This window comes from Pseudophryne corroboree, chromosome 5 (assembly GCF_028390025.1).
Source record: "Pseudophryne corroboree isolate aPseCor3 chromosome 5, aPseCor3.hap2, whole genome shotgun sequence".
Taxonomy (NCBI): domain Eukaryota; kingdom Metazoa; phylum Chordata; class Amphibia; order Anura; family Myobatrachidae; genus Pseudophryne; species Pseudophryne corroboree.
Window position 1 is genome coordinate 36,160,453 of NC_086448.1, and position 24,825 is coordinate 36,185,277.

The 24,825-nt window shown below is 47.2% G+C and overlaps 1 protein-coding gene across 2 annotated transcripts in view; it reads left to right on the forward strand.

Moving 5' to 3' along the window:
• Nucleotides 1–24,825, forward strand: part of TRAPPC9 (trafficking protein particle complex subunit 9) — a 1,110,831-nt gene that overhangs the window by 142,250 nt on the left and 943,756 nt on the right. For both annotated transcript variants that reach the window (XM_063921220.1, XM_063921221.1), the window contains exon 12: nucleotides 7,154–7,239. In XM_063921220.1, coding sequence (XP_063777290.1) covers nucleotides 7,154–7,239 — 86 coding nt within the window. The remainder of the gene's footprint in view (nucleotides 1–7,153; nucleotides 7,240–24,825) is intronic.

Sequence of the window (24,825 nt, forward strand, 5' to 3'; positions counted from 1 at the left end):
ATCTTCTGAGCGCCAGGATGACCGGAAAACTTGGAGATATGGGCCCACTGTAGTATCCTTGACCGGAATTTAGCTGCTACGGACATTCTTCCAGGGGGAGGACCTGGAGTAGTTGAGGCAGCGGAGACAGAAATTGGATTCAGAATTAAACTCCGCTCAAAAGAATCCTCTTCATCTGTGGGAGTCTGTGAACGGTACAGTGCATCCGCTTTAGTATTGAAAGTCCCGGCTCGGTACTTGATAACAAAAGAGAATCGAGTGAAGAAGAGTGCCCATCTAGCTTGGCGAGGATTCAAGCACTGTGCGGTTTTGATGTACAACAAATTTTTGTGATCAGTGTAAATGGTAATCACATGTTTGGCCCCTTCTAAGAGATATCTCCACTCTTCCAAGGCAGATTTAATTGCCAAGAGTTCCTGGTCTCCAATAGTGTAGTTTCGTTCAGCCGGAGAGTATTTACGAGAGTGGAAACCACACGGATGTAATCTCTTATCTGAGGAGTACTGAGAAAGAACGGCCCCAACTCCGACCGAGGATGCGTCAACTTCTAGGAAGAAAGGTTCCTCGAAATTTGGTTGTTGGAGTACTGGGGCGGATATAAAAGCCGATTTCAAGTGGGAAAAAGCCTCTATAGCTTCGGGAGGCCACAAACCCGGGTTGGAACCCTTTCTCGTCAAGGCGGTAATGGGTGCAACAATGGTGGAGAAACTTCTAATGAACTTTCTGTAATAGTTCGCAAAACCCAGGAATCTTTGTATTGCTTTCAAGGAGAGTGGCTGTGCCCAGTCCCGAATGGCGGAAAGTTTCTCCGGGTCCATGCGAAGCTCCATCCCCGAGATGATATAACCGAAGAACGGTATTGATGTTACTACGAAGGTACACTTGGATATCTTGGCATAGAGATGATTCTCACGTAGAAGGCGGAGTACCTCTTTGACCTGTATCCTGTGTTCAGCAAGGTCTTTGGAAAAAATCAGTATGTCATCCAAATATACCACGACACTTAGGTATAACATGTCTCGGAAGATTTAGTTGACGAATCCCTGGAAGACAGCAGGAGCATTGCTTAGACCGAACGGCATCACCAGATACTCATAATGCCCATCCCGGGTATTGAAGGCGGTCTTCCATTCCTCTCCCTCTCTGATGCGTATAAGGTTATTGGCCCCCCTCAAATCGAGCTTGGAAAAAAACGTGGGCACCACGAACTCTATCAAATTGCTCTGTGATTAGAGGCAAGGGGTATTTATTTTTGATGGTAATATCATTTAGGCCGCGGTAGTCGATACATGGTCTTAACCCCCCGTCCTTCTTTTTTACGAAGAAGAAGCCCGCTCCAGCCGGGGAGATAGAGGGGCGAATGAATCCATTGTGAAGATTGGACTTGATATAGTCTGACATAGCTTGTGTCTCTGGAAGGGACAGAGGATAAATGCGACCCCGGGGCGGCATTTTCCCTGGGATGAGGTCAATGGGGCAGTCCCAAGACCTATGGGGTGGTAACTGGTCAGCCGCCTGTTCCGAGAACACATCCTTGAACTCTTGGTACGCCTCCGGGATAAGTTCTTCCTCCGCCTTAGTAGAAACACGAAGCGGACAGACAGGGGTGAGACAGTTAGCATGACAAAAAGAACTCCAAGACCGAATTTGTGCGGTCTTCCAATCGATATGGGGATTGTGAATTTTAAGCCAAGGCATTCCGAGAACCAGATCGTGATGCATTTCCAGAATCACCAGGAACTCCAAATATTCTTGATGTAGATCCCCGACCTGTAATTTAACTGGAACCGTGCACTCTGTTATGATACCCTTGGATATCATAGTACCATTGATAGCTGTCAAGGAAATAGGCCGTTCGATGGACCGTACTTCCAAAATCAGGCTTTGGACACAGAGAGAAGAAACGAAATTCCCCGCAGCCCCGGAGTCCAACAGGGCTTCAAAAGACTTGGAAGTAACCTTGGTGGTTAACGTTACAGGAAGCAAACAGTCCGAAGTCGGAGAAGATTTGGTCGTAACCCCCAACTTGACTCCTCCGGAACAAGCTAGGCCTGCCCGTTTCCCGGACGGGATTTGCAGGACTTGATGAAGTGACCCGCAGCTCCGCAGTACAGACAGAGTTTACCTTCATGACGACGCTGTCGCTCCTCCGGGGACAATCGGGATCGGTTAATCTGCATGGGTTCGTCCGGACTTGGGACCACCGCTTGCCTTGCGGGGGAAAGACGGAACCTAGAACGATTCGATCGACTACGTTCACCTCCACGTTCCTGCATCCGGAGATCTACCTTGACACAGAGAGAGATCAATTCCTCTAAAGAATCCGGAAGCTCCCGAGTGACCAACTCATCCTTCAGGCGATCGGAGAGACCGTTCCAGAAAGCAGCTCTCAGAGCCTCATTATTCCAGCGAAGTTCAGAGGCAATGGTTTGAAAATGAACCACATATTGACCCACGGATCGGAAGCCTTGACGGATGCGGAGCCAGTCAGAAGAGGCCGAAGTCATCCTGCCAGGCTCGTCAAAAATTCGTCGAAAAGACGTGATGAATTCTGAGTAATTGGAAACCAGTGAATCAGAACGTTCCCATAATGGAGACACCCAATCCAAGGCAGATCCTTCCAGCAGAGAAATAATATATGCCACCTTGGACCGGTCTGTAGGAAAGTTATGTGCAAGTAGCTCGAAATGTACCTCGCATTGGTTTAAAAAACCACAACAATTTTTAGGATTCCCATTATAATTGGACGGAGTAGGCAGCTGAAGGCGCGGAGTGGTACCGGCCAATGGCTGAACATTGCTGGAAGCGGCAACTGGTGCGGCTACTGGAACTAGTGCTGGAATTACCGAGGCTAGGGACACCTGAATCTGATCCAGACGCCCGGACAACTCCTGGAGGTACTGCATCACCTGACCTTGTGCCGCTTCCTGACTTTGTACTCGGGAAGCCAGATTCTGGATGGCACTTGAGTCCGTGTTCCGATCCCCCGGGTCCATGAGGCCTGAGTATACTATCACTGACCTGGTTTGGGAGTGTTGTGGACTCGGGGTTTCTTCCGGTGACCGGGAAGAGGAACCGCAACTGGGCAGCAGCAGAGATGGCCGAATGTAAGTTTTCCTCATGCAGGATCAGGTCGGCAGACAGTAACATAGTAACATAGTATCTGAGGTTGAAAAAAGACAATTGTCCATCGAGTTCAACCTATTTGTGGTGTCCTCTGCATGATGATTTGACTAAATAGTAACTATAATGCATGACTATGCACCATACCCCTGGATATCCTTATCCAATAGGAATTTATCTAACCCATTCTTAAAGGTGTTGACAGATTCCGCCATTACAACTCCCTCGGGCAGGGAATTCCAAACACGTATTGTCCTTACCGTGAAAAAGCCTTTACGCCGTATTGTGCGGAATCTCCTCTCCTCTAACCTGAGCGAGTGTCCACGAGTCCTCTGTGTTGATCTAACCAAAAACAGGTCCCGCGCAAGCTCTGTGTATTGTCCCCTTATATATTTGTAGATGTTGATCATATCCCCTCTTAGTCTCCGCTTTTCCAATGTAAACATGCCTAGTCTTTCAAGCCTTTCCTTGTATTCCATCGTCTCCATGCCCTTAATTAGTTTGGTCGCCCTCCTTTGTACCTTTTCAAGCTCCAGTATATCCTTTTTGTAGTACGGTGCCCAGAACTGTACACAGTATTCAAGGTGTGGCCTCACTAGTGATTTATATAATGGGAGTATAATACTCTCGTTCCTAGCATCAATACCCCGTTTTATGCATGCTAATATCTTATTAGCCTTCTTTGCTGCAGTCCTATTTTGGGTACTACTGCTTAGCTTGCTATCTATGAGGACACCTAAGTCCTTTTCCAGTACAGAATCCCCTAGTTTTACCCCATTTAGTAGGTAGGTGTAATTTTTGTTCTTGTTACCACAGTGCATTACCTTACACTTGTCTGTGTTGAAGCGCATTCTCCATTTGGCTGCCCATGCTTCTAATTTAACTAAGTCGTTCTGAAGAGACTCGGCATCCTCCTCTGTATTTATAGCCTTACACAATTTGGTATCATCTGCAAAAATTGACACCATGCTCTCTAGACCTTCTGTTAGGTCGTTAATGAAAATATTGAACAATAGCGGTCCTAATACTGAGCCTTGCGGCACACCACTTAGCACTTCAGTCCAAGTTGAAAAATATCCATTAACCACAACGCGCTGCTTCCTATTATCTAACCAGTTTTTGACACAAGTGCATATTGTGCTTCCTAGCCCTGATTCTTGTAGCTTGTATATAAGTCTCATGTGTGGTACAGTATCAAACGCTTTGGCAAAGTCTAAAAAGATTACATCCACGTCTTTACCCTGATCTAGGTTTGCGCTTACTGTTTCATAAAAGCCAAGTAAGTTGGTTTGACAGGATCTGTCCTTCATAAACCCATGTTGATTCCTTTTAATGACCTTATTGGTTTCAAGGAACTTCTGAATACTATCTCTTAGAATACCTTCCAATACTTTCCCCACTATAGATGTAAGACTAACTGGTCTATAATTACCTGGTTCAGCTTTACTTCCCTTTTTGAATATAGGCACTACTTCCGCTATACACCAGTCTTTGGGAACCATACCTGATATAACTGAATCCTCAAAGATCAGAGATAGCGGTTTTGCCAGTTCAGAGTGAAGCTCCATTAGAACCCTTGGATGAATACCATCGGGCCCTGGTGATTTATTAATCTTTAAATGTTTTAATCGGTGACAGACTACTTCCTCGCTTAAATAAGTACCTATCAGTGTGATATTGTCCTTATTGAGATTGTGTGTCAGTCCCTGAATTGGGTCCTCTCTAGTGAATACTGTTGAAAAAAACTCATTTAGTGTGTCCGCTATGTCATTATCATTTTTGCTTAAGACTCCCAACGTGTCCTTCAAAGGGCCTATACTCTCCTTTTTTAATCTCTTGCTATTGATGTATTTAAAGAATTTTTTGGGATTTGCTTTGCTTTCCTTTGCTACTAGTTTTTCAGTTTCTACTTTAGCCGCTCTTATTTCCTTTTTGCAATTTTTGTTACATTCCTTATAGTGCTGAAATGACTCTGCTTCCCCGTCAGATTTGTATTTTTTAAATGCTCGCCTTTTCTTGCCCATAAGTTCCTTAATCTTTTTGTTAAGCCACGTCGGTTTATGATTTTTATTCCCTTTTTTGCTACTCATAGGAATATATTTGAGTGTATTTTTAGCTAGCAGGAATTTTAGTACCTCCCATTTCTCCGTAGTATTTTTTCCTAAAAACAAACCTTCCCATTCAATATCCCTGAAAAATACCCTCATCATTTCAAAATTTGCTTTGCTAAAATTTAAAGTCCTAGTTGAGCCCGTATAGGGCTGTTTGTAGAAACTGATATTGAATGTGACCATATTATGGTCGCTGTTTCCTATGGGTTCCCCTACTATAATACCCGATACCAAATCCTGATTGTTTGTTAATACCAGGTCTAAGATTGCATTGTACCTAGTTGGTTCCTCAATTAGTTGGACTAGGTAGTTATCATTTAGTGTGTTTAAAAACATACTGCCCCTAGCAGTATCACATGAATCGTTTTTCCAGTTTATCTCTGGATAGTTAAAATCTCCCGTCACTACTATGTGGACGCTGAAGGTCTCCTGAAAGAAAGAACTTGAAAGATGCTGATGAACCAGTGAGGAATACCAGGTGCTGGAGGCACAAACTGCGCTAAAGTGCACTGGGGCTTGTAGGCGCTGAAGTGCTTGTAGGCGCTGAAGTGCTTGGAGGCACTGAGATGCGGGAAGGCGCTGAAGTGCTTGTAGGCGCTGAAGCGCTTGGAGGCACTGAGATGCGGGAAGGCGCTGAAGCGCTTGGAGGCACTGAGGTGCTTGGAGGCACGGAGGCGCTTGGAGGCACGGAGGTGGAAACCACAGGAATGCGGGAGCACTGGAGATCACAGCTTCTGTAGGCAGAATAGATGATACTCAGGCACTGATGCAGTGCCTGGCGCCTGAATTTATACTTCCCACCACCATCTGATTGGTGGGAAGCGCCTGATGACGTCACCCGCCCAAACGCCGGGCCGAGCGACGGAAGCCGGGAGCCGCCAGCGAGGACGGCCGCAGGGAGGACCAGCGCGCCCGGAGAGGTAATTAAGGCGGACGGGGCGGCGGCGTGACACTAAGGGTGCGCTCGTCAACTTCTGCCCGCCAATTCTCAATATGTCCGCACTTGCGCCTCACACGCTGCTCTCACCTGGCAGTCTCCCATATCCAGGGGTGAGATGTCCCTTCCAGACCATGATATTTGGGGTGGGGGGGAGATGTAGCTAACCTGCTAAGTAATGAAGAGTTTCCCATAGCAACATGTCAGCTGCTGCCTGTCTTTTTATAGAATGTACTTGATAAATGCTAGCTAGAGTATAATGGGTTACCACTGGAAACTTCCCCACTCGTAAGAAGGTGTGACACATTTCCCGGATTCAGTGGCACACAATGTGTCTAGCTTAGGAGGTCCCCACTTGCCGGTCAGTGACCTGGCTGCCTGTGAGGTCCTGTGTATGTCTCTCTAGGGCAGAGGTTCTCAAACGCGGTCCTCTAGGTACCCAACAGTTCAGTTTTTGAGTTTATCCATGCTTGGCCACAGGTGACTTAATCAGCACCTCAGTCAATTTGAGTTAACCATCTGTGCTGCGTCATGGATATACCTAAAACCTGGACCGTTGGGGTGCCTTGAGGACCGCGTTTGAGAACCTCTGCTCTATGGGCTCACACTCAGGGATGAGCCAGGGATGGACGCTCTTTGTCTGTTGCCGGAGTCGCGGCTGCGATAGTGTGCACATACTAGCACCAGCCTTCCCCTGGTGTATGAGCGTTCCATCTAGGACTTTTCCAGGGGAGTAAGAGGCCGCGTTCCATCACAAGTGCTGGGGGCATTTTCTGGTGCCCTATAACTAAAAGATGATAATGCAGCAGGGTGCCAGTGATCACTGGGTTTGGGTTCTTCTTAATACAAGTATTCCCGTCTCCACCTACAGCCCGTGCTTAGTGTAAGGAATACAGCAGGTCTTATAAGCAGGTTTACATAGAGTTCTGTGTAGAAGTAATTGTGAACTCTGACCCTTATGATTGTGCTTTGTCTTGTGCAGATTTCCAGTGGGTACAAGGAGATGTGTGCGAGGTTCAGCTGATGGTTTACAACCCTATGCCCTTTGAACTGAGAGTAGAGACCATGGTAAGTTTTCCTGCACACGTAGCAACCGCTTCAGTTTTGTTTGTGAGGTATAAGTGAGTGCGCATGCCACCGATGGTGTAGACCACAGAGTGGATTACAAATGATGATCACAGATGCCATCAAAAGATGGAATCACTTCATCCATTTGATATACAGTATATCTCAGCCCTTGGCCTCAGCGTTCCCACCTTAGGTGGCCCTAGCAACAGGGAGTGATAGGATCCTGTCTCTAAGTCGACAATGTCTAGGTCGACCACTATTGGTCGACAGTAACTAGGTCGACAGGGTCTTTAGGTCGACATGTTCTAGGTCGACAGGTCAAAAGGTCGACATGAGGTTTTTTTTACAATTTTTTTCTTTTTTTGAACCTTTTCATACTTAACGATCCACGTGGACTACGATTGGAACGGTAATCTGTGCCGGGCGAAGCGGTAGCAGAGCGAAAGCACCATGCCCGAAGCATGGCGAGCGAAGCGGTGCACTAATTGGGGTTCCCGGTCACTCTACGAAGAAAACGACACCAAAATAACATAAAAAACTCATGTCAACCTTTTGACCTGTCGACCTAAAGACCCTGTCGACCTAGATACCCTGTCGACCTAGTTACTGTTGACCAATAGTGGTCGACCTAGTTACTGTTGACCTTCAATACCACACCCGTGAGTGATACTAGGGAGGATATGCCCACAGTGCCAACCTCCCAATTTGCACCTCTGTCTGTGTCGTTCCTGGTACAAATCATAGGGATGCCAGTGCCAGGACCCCTGTAGCTCCTGATACACTCATTACTAGCGGACAAGTCCCGATATAAAGGGGAAATTGAAATGAACACAGCAACCAGTGTAAATGTATTTATAGTACAGGCCAAAGAGCATCTCGTGCACAGATTAGGAAAAACCCAGCATCCTCCTATTAACACTCTGTCCATTTTCATAAGATAGCCTCTTACCTCTGCCCTGGTGGAGGAGAATTCGGATTAGCACATCTTCTTCTGTCCCAGCATGACTTAGTAAAGCCTGGTTTCTTACAGGGTAATTGTACATGGTTAGTAGGTTTCTGCAGCCATATAAGACACCTAGGCAGCCATATAAACTATCGGGACAGCAAGCTGACCTGGCTGTTAAAGGGCGCACTGAGCGGGAAAAGCGGAATGGTCATGATCGCGCACATCAGCCTTGTTCATCAAGACCCCTGAGGGACCACAGTGGTGCCAAAAGACTCCCACCCTCTAGAGCTCGACCATAAGAGCAGAGCGCCCAGTTCCAAGGATATTTAGTGTGGTACGAGACGCACTGTGGCCCTGCTGCATAATTTACCCCGCGTAGTCCCTATGACAAGGAATCTCCAGGCTCTACGTGAGATCAAGGCCTACAGCTCAATGCAGTGCACCTTCTTCCAACTATCTGGAATTAGTGCGTAGATGGCTATGGGAACACCACTCGGGCCGGCAGGAACACCACTCGTGCCGGCATGAACGCCATTTGGGCCAGCAGGAACATCTCTCAGTTAGCAGGAACACCACTTGGGCCCATAAGAACATCACTGGGGCCAGCAGTAACACCACTCAGACCGGCAGGAACATTACTGGGGCTGGCTGGAACATCTCTCGGCCGGCATGAACGCCATTCAGACTGGCAGGAACATCTCTCAGCTAGCAGGAACACCACTTGGGCCAGCAGAACCATTACTAGGGCCGGCAAGAATGTCATTCGGACTGGCAGGAACATCACTCAGGCCGGCAGGAACAGCACTCGGACCAGCAGGAACATCTCCTGGCCGACAGGAACGCCATTCGAGCCTGCAGGAACATCACTTGGCCCCATAAGAACACCACTGGGGACGGCAGGGACACCAATTGGGCTGGCAGGAACACTTACACCATCGGACTTATAAAATAAATACCTTGCCAATTATACATTTGTGCTGTTAGTGGTTTTATTGGTTTTCTTGTTATGTAATATGATGCTTAGATCTTATAAGGTTTGTTACGGCAGTACCAGTAGAGAGGTGATGAGACCTATAGAGCATCTTCCTGAGGTCCTCAATTTATTTATATATTTGTTGTTGTTGTTATTATTATTTCTCTGACGTCCTAGTGGATGCTGGGTACTCCGTAAGGACCATGGGGTATAGACGGGCTCCGCAGGTGACTGGGCACTCTTAAAAGAAAGATTAGGTACTATATCTGGTGTGCACTGGCTCCTCCCTCTATGCCCCTCCTCCAGACCTCAGTTAGTATCTGTGCCCGGCCAGAGCTGTATGCACCCTAGGGGCTCTCCTGAGCTTCCTAGAAAAGAAAGTATTTGTTAGGTTTTTTATTTTTAGTGAGATCTGCTGGCAACAGACTCACTGCTACGTGGGACTGAGGGGAGAGAAGCGAACCTACCTGCTTGCAGCTAGCTTGGGCTTCTAAGGCTACTGGACACCATTAGCTCCAGAGGGATCGAACACAGGCCCAGTCCTCGGTCGTCCGGTCCCGGAGCCACGCCGCCGTCCCCCTTGCAGAGCCAGAAGAACGAAGAGAAGTTGAAAATCGGCGGCTGAAGACTCCGGTCTTCATTAAGGTAGTGCACAGCACTGCAGCTGTGCGCCATTGCTCCCTTTGCACACCACACACTCCGGTCACTGATGGGTGCAGGGCGCTGGGGGGGGGGCGCCCTGGGCAGCAATTAGATTACCTTACTTGGCGAAAAGCACATAATACAGTCTGATAAACTGTATATGTGCATTAACCCCCGCCATTAAAGTACATAAAAGGACAGAAGCCCGCCGCTGAGGGGGCCGGGCCTTCTTCCTCAGCACACCGGCGCCATTTTCTCTTCACAGCTCAGCTGGAAGGAAGCTCCCCAGGCTCTCCCCTGCAGTATCCTGGTACACAAAGGGTAAAAAAGAGAGGGGGGGCACATAAATTTAGGCGCAAAACTGTGTATATAAGCTGCTATAGGGGAAAAATCACTCAGTATAGTGTACATCCCTGTATTATATAGCGCTGTGGTGTGTGCTGGCATACTCTCTCTCTGTCTCTCCAAAGGGCCTGGTGGGGGAACTGTCTTCAAATAGAGCATCCCCTGTGTGTGTGGTGGTGTGTCGGTACGCGTGTGTCGACATGTCTGAGGTAAAAGGCTCCTCTAAGGCGGTGATAGAGCGGATAAGTGTGTGGGAGGGTGTCTCCGTCAACAACGCCGACACCTGTTTGGATATGTGTAAGTGCTGAGGTAAAATTATTGCACAAAAGGTTAGGGAACAGAAAGGAAATCTACCCTGGTCTGTCCCTATGTCACAGAGTCCTTCAGAGTCTCTCTATGTTCACTATCCAAAATAACAAAGTATCGACACAGAGTTTAACTCCACTGTCGACTACGATAATGCAAAGTTACAGCCAAGAGGGCTAAAAGATATTCAATATATGATTATTGGAATAAAAGATGATTTGCATATCACTGATGACTCCTCTGTCCCTGACACGAGAGTACACATGTTAAGGGGAAGAATGCTGAGGTAAATTTCCCTCCTCTCAGAGGAAAAAGAGCGGGAATCTCCAGACAAGAGACGGCAGCTTCCCACAAGAGAATTCTCAGGCTGTATCCTTTCCCCACTAGGGCCAGGATGTGTTGAGAATCTTCCCCTTGGGTGGGTGTCCTGTTTGCACTAGCTATTCTCAGGGATCCTGCAGATAGCGTGCACATTCTAGTATACTACCCAGACCGGCGATTGTGTCGGCATGGGTTTATAGCGCTGTGGCAGCGTGGACAGGTACCTTATCAGCAGAGATTGAGACCCTAGTATGCATATAAATATTTTAAGATGCTGTCTTAAGTGATAGATATATATAATTATAAAGCATGCCCAAAGGGACATGAGTATACTGGGTCCTAGAGACAAAAGCTATGTCGATTTCTGCTTGACGTGTCCTGTAGAATATACATTGGACAGATGATGCCGACTTAAGAGGCATATGGAAGGCTGAGGATTGTGTGGAGAAAGGTTCTCGGGCCTGGTCTCCACAGTTATGGCTGGTAATTCTGATGTTTTGCCTTATATTCCTGCACAGCCTAGGAAAGCTCGACATTATTAAATGCAGCTTTTCGAATAAAGAAACAAGAAAGTCTGAGGTGCGTCCTTTCTTGTCAGAGCCGGGGGCAGAGGAAAGAAGCTGTACAACACAGCTAGTCCCCAGGAACAGAAGTCCTCCCCGGCCTCTACAAAAATCCACCGCATGTCGCTGGGGCTCCACAGGCGGAGCTAGGCCCGGTGGGGACACGCCTTTGTAAGTTCAGCCACAAGTGGGTTCACTCCCTGTTAGATCCCTGGGCAATAGAAATTGTATCGCAGGGATACAGGCTGGACTGTGAGAAGATGCCCCCTCACCGAGGACCCGGCGGGCTTCCCCCCAAGAGAGGGAGCCAGTGTTAACTGCAATTCGTAAATTGTATCTTCAACAGGTGGTGGTCTAGGGTCCCCTCCTTCAACAAGAGAGTGTTCTTATTCGACCATGTTGTAATCCCGAAACCAGACTGTTCGGTTAGACCCATATTGAATTAAAATCCCTGAACATATACCTGAAAAGGTTCAGGTTCAAGATGGAATCGCTAAGAGCGGTCATTGCATGCCTGAAATTAATCGGGACATAAAGGATGCATACCTTCGTGTCCCCATTTATCCACCTCATCAGGCGTACCTCAGAATTGCGGTACGGGATTGTCATTACCAATTTCACCAAGGTAATGGCGGATATGATGGTGCTCCTGCGGAAGCAAGGTGTCACTATTATCACATACTTGGATGATCTCCTCATAAAAGCGAGATCAAGAGAGCAGTTGCTGGACAGCGTATCACCTTCTCTGGAAGTGAAACTGCAACACGACTGGATTCTATATATTCCAAAGTCGCAGTTGGTTCCTACAGCTCATCTGCCTCGCCTAGGCACGATCCTAGACACAGACCAGAAGAGGGTTTAACTCCCGATAGAGAGAGCTCAGGAGCTCATGACACTGGTCAGGAATCCATTGAAAACCAAAACAGGTGTCAGTGCATCACTGCACTCGAGTCCTGGGAAGGATGATGGCATCATACGAGGCCATCCCCTTCGGCTGGTTCCATGCAAGGACAATGGAACTTACTGGACAAGTGGTCCGGATCACATCTTCAGATGCATCGGTTAATCACCCTATCCCCCAGGGCCAGGGTGTCTCTCCTGTGGTGGCTGCGGAGTGCTCACCTTCTCGAGGGCCGCAGATTCGGCATTCAGGACTGGGTCTTGGTGACCACGGATGCAAGCCTCCGAGGGTGGGGGGCAGTTACACAGGGAAGAAAATTCCAAGGTTTGTGGTCAAGCCAACCTACTTGCCTTCACATCAAAATCCTGGAACTAAGGGCCATATACAACGCCCTAAGTCAAGCGGAGTTCCTGCTTCGCGACCAACCGGTTCTGATCCAGTCAGACCGCAGGGGCTCATGTAAACCGCCAGGGCGGCACAAGGAGCAGGGTGGCGTGGGTAGAAGCCACCAGAATTCTTTGCTGGGCGGAGAATCAAGTAAGCGCACTGTCAGCAGTGTTCATTCCGGGAGTGGACACGACCTCCACCCGGGAAAGTGGTGACTTCATCAGGAAGTCTTCACGCAGTTTTGCAAATTGATGGAAACTGCCTCAGGTGGACTACATGGCGTCCCACCTCAATAAAAAGATAAAAAAGGTTTTACGCTGGGTCAAGGGACTCTCAGGCGATAGCTGTGGTCGCACTAGTAACACCGTGGGTGTTCCAGTCGGTCTATATATTCCCTCCTCTTCCTCTCAGACCCAAGGGCTGAGAATTGTAATAAACGGAGGAGTGTGAACAATATTCTTTGCTCCGGATTGGCCAAGAAGGACTCTGTACCCGGAACTGCAAGAAATGCTCTCAGAGGACCCATGGCCTCTGCCTCTCAGTCAGGACATGTTGCAACAGGGACCCTGTCTGATCCAAGACTTACCGCGGCTGCGTTGGACGGTATGGCGGTTGAACGCCGGATCCTAGCGGAAAAGGGCATTCCGGATGCAGTTATTCCTACGCTGATAAAGGCTAGGAAAGACGTGACAGCAAGACTTTTTCACTGTATATGGCGAAAATAGGTTGCTTGGTGTGTGGCCGGGAAGGCCCTACAGAGGAATTACAGGGGGGTCGATTCCTGCACTTCCTACAGTCAGGAGTGACTATGGGCCTAAAATTAGGATCCATAAAGGCCAAGATTTCGGCCCTATCCCTTCTTCTCTCAAAAAGAACTGGCTTCACTGCCTGAAGTTCGGACGTTGTTACAGGGGTGCTGCATATTCAGCCCCTTTTGTGCCTCCAGTGGCACCTTGGGATCTTAATGTGTGTTGGATTCCTAAAATCCCACTGGTTTGAGCCACTTAAGACCGTGGAGCTAAAATATCTCACGTGGAAAGTGGTCATGCTTTTGGCCTTAGCTTGGACTAGGCGTGTGTCAGAATTGGCGGCTTTGTCATGTAATAGCCCATATCTGATCTTCCATATGGAAAGGGCAGAATGGAGGACTTGTCCCCAATTTCTCCCTAAGGTGGTATCATTGTTTCATTTGAACCAACCTATTGTGGTGCCTGCGGCTACTAGGGACTTGGAGGATTCCAAGTTGCTGGACGTAGTCCGGGCCCTGAAACTTTATGTTTCCAGGACGGCTAGAGTCAGAAAAACTGACTCGCTATTTATCCTGCATGCACCCAACAAGCTGGGTGCTCCTGCTTCAAAGCAGGCTATTGCTCGCTGGATCTGTAGCACCATTCAGCTTGCACATTCTGCGGCTGGACTGCCGCATCCTAAATCAGTAAAAGCCCATTCCACGAGGAAGGTGGGCTCTTCTTGGGCGGCTGCCCGAGGGGTCTCGGCTTTACAACTTTTCCGAGCTGCTACTTGGTCGGGTTCAAACACTTTTGCAAAATTCTACAAGTTTGATACCCTGGCTGAAGAGGACCTTGAGTTTGCTCATTCGGTGCTGCAGAGTCATCCGCACTCTCCCGCCCGTTTGGGAGCTTTGGTATAATCCCCATGGTCCTTACGGAGTACCCAGCATCCACTAGGACGTCAGAGAAAATAAGAATTTACTCACCGGTAATTCTATTTCTCGTAGTCCGTAGTGGATGCTGAGAGCCCGTCCCAAGTGCGGACTCTCTGCAATACATGTATATAGTTATTGCTTAACTAAAGGGTTATTGTATGAGCCATCTGTTGAGAGAGGCTCAGTTGTTGTTCATACTGTTAACTGGGTATAGTTATCACGAGTTGTACAGTGTGATTGGTGTGGCTGGTATGAGTCTTACCCTGGATTCCAAATCCTTTCCTAGTAATGTCAGCTCTTCCGGGCACAGTTTCCCTAACTGAGGTCTGGAGGAGGGGCATAGAGGGAGGAGCCAGTGCACACCAGATATAGTACCTAATCTTTCTTTTAAGAGTGCCCAGTCTCCTGCGGAGCCCGTCTATACCCCATGGTCCTTACGGAGTACCCAGCATCCACTACGGACTACGAGAAATAGAATTACCGGTGAGTAAAGTCTTATTTATTATTATTATTACGCTTTACAATTGGGAACAAACAGTAATAGAAAAAGACTGGTTAATATCAGACAATGAAGTCAGAGGGCCCTGCTCACAGGCCTAACATAACTATATGGAAATAGGCCTTTATACACATGGTTAAGTGCTACATATTGCATATTGGGCGAGCCAGATTGCAGAGGCTCTTGTTGGGCTGTTTGATATAGTCACATAGCAACATTGGCCCGAGATAACATGTAAAGTTATGTGTGGACTTGCATAGAGGGGCCCATCAGACCTTCTACTGCCTGGTCCTCCTCTCCGGGAGATCTCAGAGGGGTCCATGAAGAAGTACGCTAGTACAGTCAGGGCGTTCTGTGTAGTGTGGGGCCGCATACATGTAGGAAGAAGGCAGGTAAGTGATTTTGGAGAGCAGGGTCGCACCTCCCTTTGGCATTGTTGAGCTTGGTAATACTATGGAGTTGAAGCCCTGGGTAAAACTACTTCTGTATTTTCGGCCCCTGGGCTCAGAAACTGGCTACCACGCGCCAGCCCAGCCAGGCATGCCGTACCCGGATGCTGTCCTTGGTAGAGATGGCCGTGCTTCCTCAGCAGGGTCAGCAATAATAAAACATCAGCCATAGGGGGCAGATTTATCAAAGCATGGAGAGAGCAAAGTAACAGCCAATCAGCTCCTGTCATTTTTCAAACACGGCCTGTCGCATGGCAGTTAAAAACTGATTGGCTGATACTTTGTCTCTCTCCAAGCTTTGGTACATCTCCCCCACTTTCCTTTTATGGTTGTGTCCTGTTTTTATATATATCTAAATGTTGGGCTGTATGATAATATCCACTAAACTGTACGTTACATTTCTGGATGCTGCCCCAGGAGATGCAGGACACGGTAGCGGGGTAAGATTGCAGATGTCAGCGGCTGGGATAGGTGACGCGAAGCTCCGTGGCAGTTGTATAGGGCAGCCGGCTACTGAGGTGAAGGCTGAAAATGCTGCCCTCCTCCATGTGTCTCATCTGCCCCCTTTGTCCCGTGCCTGCCCCAGGACTCACCCGACAACTTCCCTAATTTCTTCTCTTCTGTTTCCCTGCTGTCTGTTGCGCCCATCACTCGCCTGTGAGTCACGTCCCTAATTTCTGTGCATTGTCTGTACCATTGCTCCCACTTGTTCTGTGTACCCTATTGACGGCCCCCGTGTGTCTCTCACCCACCTGTTGGCTTTTTTGTTTAAATTCTGCTCCCTCCTCCCTTGTTAAGTTGGATGCTGGAGTCACAGGAATGGAGGGGGTCATTCCGAGTTGATCGCTCGCTAGCTGTTTTTAGCAGCCGTGCAAACGCTAATCCGCCGCCCACTGGGAGTGTATCTTATCTTAGCAGAAGTGCGAACGAAAGGATTGCAGAGAGGCTACAAAATATTTTTGTGCAGTTTCAGAGTAGCTTCAGACCTACTCAACGCTTGCGATCACTTCAGACTGTTCAGTTCCGAATTTTACGTCACAAACGCACCCTGCGTTCATCCAGCCACGCCTGCGTTTTTTCTGGCACGCCTGCGTTTTTCGTACACTCCCTGAAAACGGTCAGTTGACACCCAGAAACGCCCCCTTCATGTCAATCACTCTGCGGCCAGCAGTGCGACTGAAAAGCTTCGCTAGACCTTGTGTGATACTACATGGCCGTTGTGAAAGTATGTCGCGCGTGCGCATTGCACCGCATGCGCAGAAGTGCCGTTTTTTTGCATCATCGCAGCGCAGCGAACATTTTCAACTAGCGATCAACTCGGAATGACCCCCACAATGTACTTGCCTTTCACATTTGGCTACCAATGTGCTATTGCACTGCCTATCTGCCCCTCCCAGTGGCCTTAGGTGGAGGTGAATATCTGTAGTAAGTTTACTAACCCTTTAGCTTGAATTGCTACATAACAGTCTTCCATGACAATACAGTAATCTCCCCATATCAAAGCCCTGGGTTCCCGGTTTTCATGCAAGGAATAAAAGGAAATGAATGGCAAAGCATGGCTCTGATTTTCCTTTTAACAGTGGCAGGAAACCAGCAGGACTGAGGAGGAGAGGGAGGGTCATGTTTGGGCCTATGGTTACCCTCCTGTAGCTTCCTAATACTGGGAGCAGGTTAGCGTCCAAGAGTCTGGACCGGATTGGTTTCTGCCAGCAGGCTGCGTTAGACTGGTAATAGGTGCCCACCTGAGCGGGATCCAGACTGGAATGATCAGTAGAGCTCAGTACTAAGTAACTAATACAAATAAATAACTGTATTGCTGTAGCTTCATTCACGCCTAGTAGCCCCTCATGGCGTGCGAGGTCCCGGGTGGCTTTGCCGTGCCGAACATCTCTCTCACTTAATATATGCTTCGTTATTTTCATAATTAGAAACAACTGGAAGTGACAGAAGTGCATTGGTAGCATACACTGACCACCGGGGCTTGCAGCATTTGTACTTCTGCATGTAATCTGTGTAAATGCATGCGGCTTTTCCTCGCGACGCGTTACGTTGTGCTTCATGTGTGACTTTCTGCGTGTGTAAAACCAAGTCCTGTGTCGCAGCCCAGCGTCTCTGGTGCACTGTGAGTGGATTTTTGTTGCATCTTTGATGCAGCTAAGACGCAACATTTGAAAGAAAAATACAGTATGCTACTCCTCTCCAGGCTTCTTGGTAGCGCGCCCGATGGCGCACGGGGAGTCTGCCACTGAGACACATGGCGCCATATGGCGTGCGGGCAGCCTGCAAGTGAGGACACATGGCGCCCAATGGCGTACGGGCAGCCTGCAAGTGACACACATGGTGCCCAATGGCGTTCGGGCAACCTGCAACCGAGGACACATAGCGCCCCATGGCTTACGGGGGTCCTGCAAGTGAGAACACATTGCGCCCTATGGCGTACGGGCAGCCTGCAAGTGAGGCCACATGGCGCCATATGGCGTACGGCCAGCCTGCAAGTGAGGCCACATGGCGCCATATGGCGTACAGGCAGCCTGCAAGTGAGGACACATGGCGCCATATGGCGTACGGCCAGCCTGCAAGTGAGGACATAGGGTCATGTATTGAATGGAGTTGCCCATTTTGCATAGCTGTGTGCAGGACATGCTGAAGGCACTTACTGTCCGTAGTGAGTGGAGCTGTGGGCGCTGGTTACTAAATTGATGAGGGCCTTCACGTCGGGCAGGTTAATTTCAGGCTCTGAGGCCTCCTGATAAAGACGATTGTCTGCTTTTATGATCTTAATGATCGGTGCAGAGCAGGCCCTCACCAGAGACCTCTCGGCCCGTGCTGCTTGCTGTATGACGGGGAGGGGGTTAGGTGAGCGGATAACGTATCATCCAGGCTTTATTGTCCCTGTGCTCCGTCTCCAGAATCCCTCTGTGACCTCCTCTATTCCTAGAATCTATAACCAAGTTATAACAATGCTCCGTAAAATGGATTATCTGCAGCAAGGTTGTGTTACTGCCTGGCGGTCACAGGCCCGGGGGCCCTGTGTAGAGATACAGCATTCGGACGTCATGGCCGATAATGCTCCTTTAATAGATGTAATTCCTCGTTACAGCACATGTAAGCATTTTCCCTGCCAGTCTGTGCAGCAAGGCTGGAAAACGCGCAGGAGGGTCACAGCGACCAGTCAGCTGCCGTTGTGACAATGTCACCGGAGTCCTTCTGCTATTCCAGTGTTTGTGTAATTGCCTGAGGGTAACAATGGCTTCTGCCTTCCGCTGATGTTTAACTGTTTAATGTCAGCTGCTGCCATCAATCCAGTGAGGAACATATAACCAGTATTATAAATGTTTATGGATAGGACACTTTTCTCAAAAAGGACTCAAAGTGCTTCATGTTTACAGGAGAGAAACCATGTCACACAGGAGGCAGCCATCTTGGGCGCACTACAGTGGTCCATAGTGCATAAAACACTGATGCCTGTTGTCCCTATTCCTTGATAGATATGTTTTTCCCTCAAATACCCCTGATATTCCATCCCACCACCCCTGCCCCTGTACCCCAAACTACTGTTCATTACATTAGGAAAACATTGATTTAATACCTGTACTATGGATACAGGTATTAAATCCGATATCCAAAATACTTCTGGTCCCAAGCATTTTGGATAAGGGATACTCAACCTGTATACAAATATGTGTTTGTTAGTCTTTGTTTAGCGTCACCATATTTATACTACTCATTGCTACAGAGACTTACCGGTATAATTTGATAGCGTGTGAGGAAACCCACATGCAGGTAGAACATATAAACTCTGCACAGAAAGTGGATAGACTCAAGCCTATGACCCCAGTACTGTGAGACAACATTGCTAACCATTGTGCTGCACGTGTATGCTTTTTATGGTCTATTAATGATGTATCTGCTCATCATTCAATAAAGATAATTAGATTTGTTTTGTTCTAGAGGCCGTGTATGAATAACAAAATGATTCCCTGTCCATGGATCAGTTTTCCACTTCGTAAAACTCCTTATGCAGAAAGTTACTGTCCTGCTGCATCCATACCCCTATGTCTCCTTCCCCCAGCTCTCTCCCCATTTGCATCCCCCCTAGTTTCATTGTATGTTATACTGGGTTTGTGGGAGCGATCATGCACATGACATTTATTACTTAAGTCCAGCATGAAACTTTCCTGCTCATAGAAATAGTTAGAATTGTTATCACCTCTTTGTTTTCGGACTCGATATATGTTCTAAAACCAAGTTGCATCTCTCTGAATCGATCTTGCATAATTCACCAGCGACAGAAGTCCGTCTCACACAATTTTTTGGCACCGATTTCGTTCCCTTTTTAAAGATTGGAGGAAAGGAGACCTGGTAGCAATCTTGTTTCAGTGTCCATGTGCAAGGAGGAAGAGTGGTATGTTAGTTACTGAGCTTAGGCCCAGATTTATCAAGCCTTGGAGAGTGAAACGGTGCCAACCAATCAGCTCCTGTCATGTTACAGGCGGTGTTGGGAAAATGACAGGGGCTGATTGGTTGGTACTTTATCACCTTACACTTATCACTGGTTTATCACTTCTCCAGGCTTAATACATCTGCCCCAATTTGAATCTAATATATTTGTTTAGTAATACTCTGATATAACAATTCGTATAGTTAAAACCATAACACACTTCAAATTGGAAACCATCAGCATATAATTGTAACACTTGATAATATATAATAAACTGTTGCAGTAGAACTGGATAGTGCATCATGTAGATATCAATCACAATTTGGTATTTTTTTTGTGCATTGAATTATCGATGTATCTTCTAATTCTGGTGTATATATCCAGTAAGTTAATAAATGCACTGGTTAATGAAATTGAGCCGCAATCACTTGCTGCACTAATCAACAGGCTACACAGACATATATGTATTTGGGTACTGTTTCCCAGATGGTTAGGTGTAATCCAGTATCATGACTCAGTTTATAATGCTGGCCAGCAATATTTAGCTCCCGTTCAAGGGAGATTGGGGTGATAGCTCACAGTACCTTTAAAGATGCCGCTTGTAAAACTGTGAGACGGCTCCGTGTTCAGTGTGGCTGCTGATCACTGTTAGCACCGGTGTCCCTTGTAGCCGCTGCCTCCGTGATCTGGAAGCAAAGCGGACGGCACGGGTATGGGCTTTAATTCACAGGATGTGGAACTCCGTCCGTTCCCGTTGGTGTCCTGTGCAGCCACGGTCTCTGCGTAGCAGGGAAGCCGGTGCTGGCGGTTCAGTACAATGTGCAGTATCCGCTCAGCAGGGGTTATTCTGTCCGTGATTCCGCGGTCTCCATGTGGCAGGGGAGCCGGTGTGGGCGGCTCAGGACAAAATACAGTGTCCGCTCAGTAGTAAATTGTCTGTCCATGATACCGCAGTCTCCGTATAGCAGGAGAACCAGTGCTAGCGGCTCAAGGTGAATTGCTAGTACCGCTCGGCTGTGGCTGATGAGTCCAATGGGTGTATGGATGAGATGGGTCGTTTCTTCAGAGGAACATTGTTCCTCTGAAGAAAAGACCTAGATTCCATGGTCAAGTAATGCGTCAGATAACGGGGTCGCAATATCCATCAACGTCTCATGTTCCAGATCACGGAGGCAGCGGCTGCAAGGGACACCGGTGCTAACAGTGATCAGCAGCCACATTGAACACGGAGCCGTCTCACAGTTTTACAAGCGGCATCTTTAAAGGTACTGTGAGCTATCACCCCAATCTCCCTTGAACGGGAGCTAAATATTGCTGGCCAGCATTATAAACTGGTTCATGACACTGGATTACACCTAACCATCTGGGAAACAGTACCCAAATACATATATGTCTGTGTAGCCTGTTGATTAGTGCAGCAAGTGATTGCGGCTCAATTTCATTAACCAGTGCATTTATTAACTTACTGGATATATACACCAGAATTAGAAGATACATCGATAATTCAATGCACAAAAAAATACCAAATTGTGATTGATATCTACATGATGCACTATCCAGTTCTACTGCAACAGTTTATTATATATTACCAAGTGTTACAATTATATGCTGATTGTTTCCAATTTGAAGTGTGTTATGGTTTTAACTATACGAATTGTTATATCAGAGTATTACTATATAAATATTTTAGAGTGATCATTTGTAAGTCTGTTTTGCGCTCTCTATTTTTTCTTTTTTGTGGTCAATCAGGAATCAGCTAATGTCTCTATATTGAGAGCAGCATACTAGCTTATCAACGGGGATTTGATCAGAGGGCGCCTTACACGCTTTCACTTTTCCAGTTTGAATCTATTTTGTTATTTTTGTTTTCTGTTTTAATTTCATCTTTTCTTTTCCTTGTTGTTATTCTCTTTCTCATTTTACTTGTGATGGTGATGTCCGTGTGGCTTTCTGGGTTGCTTTGCATGCACTCTCCGGGGTAAGAACTTATTATCCTGCATCATTTGTTGTGTTTCTGGGTATGAACCAAAGGGGGGCGCACTCAGCCTATAGTGGAGGCGACTTCTTTTACCCATTTTCTTTTATTCTTTAGCTGGGATTAATTTGGTTGCACCGTTTCACAGGTGTAATTGTTGTTTCCAAGTGTACGCGGCATCCTTGTTACATCCTTTCATCATTGAGCCGACATTACAAGGTACACGGCTGCTTTCATCCCTCCCTCTCTCCTCTATACATCTCTCGCAGTAGAGAGTAGCAGCGACCACTTCCTGAGCGATTTGCCAAACCTCACTTGCTAAGCCCTCGTTCCTCTCTCTCCCCTCTCGCCACCTTCTCTAACACAAGTGGCTTTGTTCCGTTGTTTAATTAGTATGAATAATCTTTGCTCTCCAGTCTCCAGCATGATAAGTTGTTTTAATAATCAGTTCTAGAGGGACGAGTAAAGTATAAGCAGGCAGGTGATTTGGTGTCGGCCCTATCCGTAGCAAATCCTTGGTGAGCTTTGCACAGTTCCTTCAGAAGGACTGGATAATGTGTTATTGACACTAATATGTTTGCCCTTTGTTCTATTATAAGTTCAAGATTGTTCTTGGCCGGGGATCGCAGAAAATAGATCGTAATGTGTCTGCGCAACAGTAATATATGTTATATAAAGACGCTGTGCCAGATGCCATTATAGCAGGAACAGCGTCTGACAGGTGAGGAGCGACTCCGATTCACTGCGTCAGGGCAAAGCGATTTCACAACATTGAAAGCTAACGCGTTTCTGCCTGGAAATATGGTGGGGCTCCAATCCTCTACCTGACATCGCCCTCAGTGCTGCAGAGAAGCTGATCATTATGTATTTTTACTTAAATCAGAAGGGAGCAGGAAAAATAATATTCATGAACTGCTCCGTAATCGTCCAAATATAATTTAAAAAATAATCAGTTGTTGACAAACTCTTAAAATATGGAAAGTGTACTGTGTATGTCTGCTGCAGGTTCAGCGGCGGGTCATGTGGTGTTGGGGTAAAACTTTGCATATGTAAACATCGATTTCTTTCCCCGGAGATAATCTACCTGTTTCTTACAGAATAAAATATATTTCTGGCGTTATGCTGCTACTTAGTATGTGAGCCAGGAAGGGACACTGTGCGCAAAACAGATTGTTTCCAGGGAAAGAAACAAGGACAGATGGTAAAAATAATGATCCATTAATAACTGGAGCATCCTTCATCCTGGTATACAAAGGATCATGGTAATTGTCAGGAGTTGTCTGCCTGTTAATACGCTGTTTGCATTTGTGCTGCAGATAAAGGTAGAGGCCAGGTAATGACAGTGCTAATAGTTTCAGATTCCACAGGTTTATGTAGTGGGCAGCACTGGATTAGAACATGCCAGTCTGTAAAGCAAGTTCTTCTCTGAGCTATTCAATGTCACCTTTTTTCCAGCCATAGGAAGACCTTTTCTACAACTTCCAGAAACCCCCATTTTGTCACTTTAGCATCTACTGAGAAACACGGTTTCCCCATCACATGGAGACATAGAGCTCTACAGCTGTCAGACATTCCCGTTATGTCACATTATCATCTACTGGGAAACACTGTTTCCTCATCACATGGAGACATAGAGCGCTACAGCTGTCAGACACTCCCATTATGTCACATTATCATCTACAGGGAAACACTGGTTCCTAATCACATGGAGACATGGAGCGCTACAGCTGTCAGACACTCCCATTATGTCACATTATCATCTACTGGGAAACACTGGTTCCTCATCACATGGAGACATAGAGCTCTACAGCTGTCAGACACTCCCATTATGTCACATTATCATCTACAGGGAAACACTGGTTCCTCATCACATGGAAACATAGAGCGCTACAGCTGTCAGACATTCCCATTATGTCACATCATCTACAGGGAAACACTGGTTCCTCATCACATGGAGACATAGAGCTCTACAGCTGTCACACACTCCCATTATGTCACATTATCATCTACAGGGAAACACTGGTTCCTCATCACATGGAGACATAGAGCACTACAGCTGTCAGACACTCCCATTATGTCACATTATCATCTACAGGGAAACACTGGTTCCTCATCACATGGAAACATAGAGCGCTACAGCTGTCAGACATTCCCATTATGTCACATTATCATCTACAGGGAAACACTGGTTCCTCATCACATGGAGACATAGAGCTCTACAGCTGTCAGACACTCCCATTATGTCACATTATCATCTACAGGGAAACACTGGTTCCTCATCACATGGAGACATAGAGCTCTACAGCTGTCAGACACTCCCATTATGTCACATTATCATCTACAGGGAAACACTGGTTCCTCATCACATGGAGACATAGAGCTCTACAGCTGTCACACACTCCCATTATGTCACATTATCATCTACAGGGAAACACTGGTTCCTCATCACATGGAGACATCGAGCTCTACAGCTGTCACACACTCTCATTATGTCACATTATCATCTACAGGGAAACACTGGTTCCTCATCACATGGAGACATAGAGCTCTACAGCTGTCAGACACTCCCATTATGTCACATTATCATCTACTGGGAAACACTGGTTCCTCATCACATGGAGACATAGAGCGCTACAGCTGTCACACACTCTCATTATGTCACATTATCATCTACTGGGAAACACTGGTTCCTCATCACATGGAGACATAGAGCGCTACAGCTGTCACACACTCTCATTATGTCACATTATCATCTACAGGGAAACACTGGTTCCTCATCACATGGAGACATAGAGCGCTACAGCTGTCACACACTCTCATTATGTCACATTATCTACAGGGAAACACTGTTTCCTCATCACATGGAGACATAGAGCGCTACAGCTGTCACACACTCTCATTATGTCACATTATCATCTACAGGGAAACACTGGTTCCTCATCACATGGAGACATAGAGCTCTACGGATTCAGTATGGGATCCAGACAGTCATAAGACTGACGCCGAAATCACGACCTCGAGCGTAGTGTATCCCCTCGTGGGCTCGCCGCGCATCGGGCCGGGTGGCAAGCTGCATTCCTCACACTAATATATTCCTCCTCAGGGGGTGGCATGGACCGCAGACTGAGTGAGGATTCTGGGCCCCGGTTGGGATTCCAGCCGCGGGGTTTTC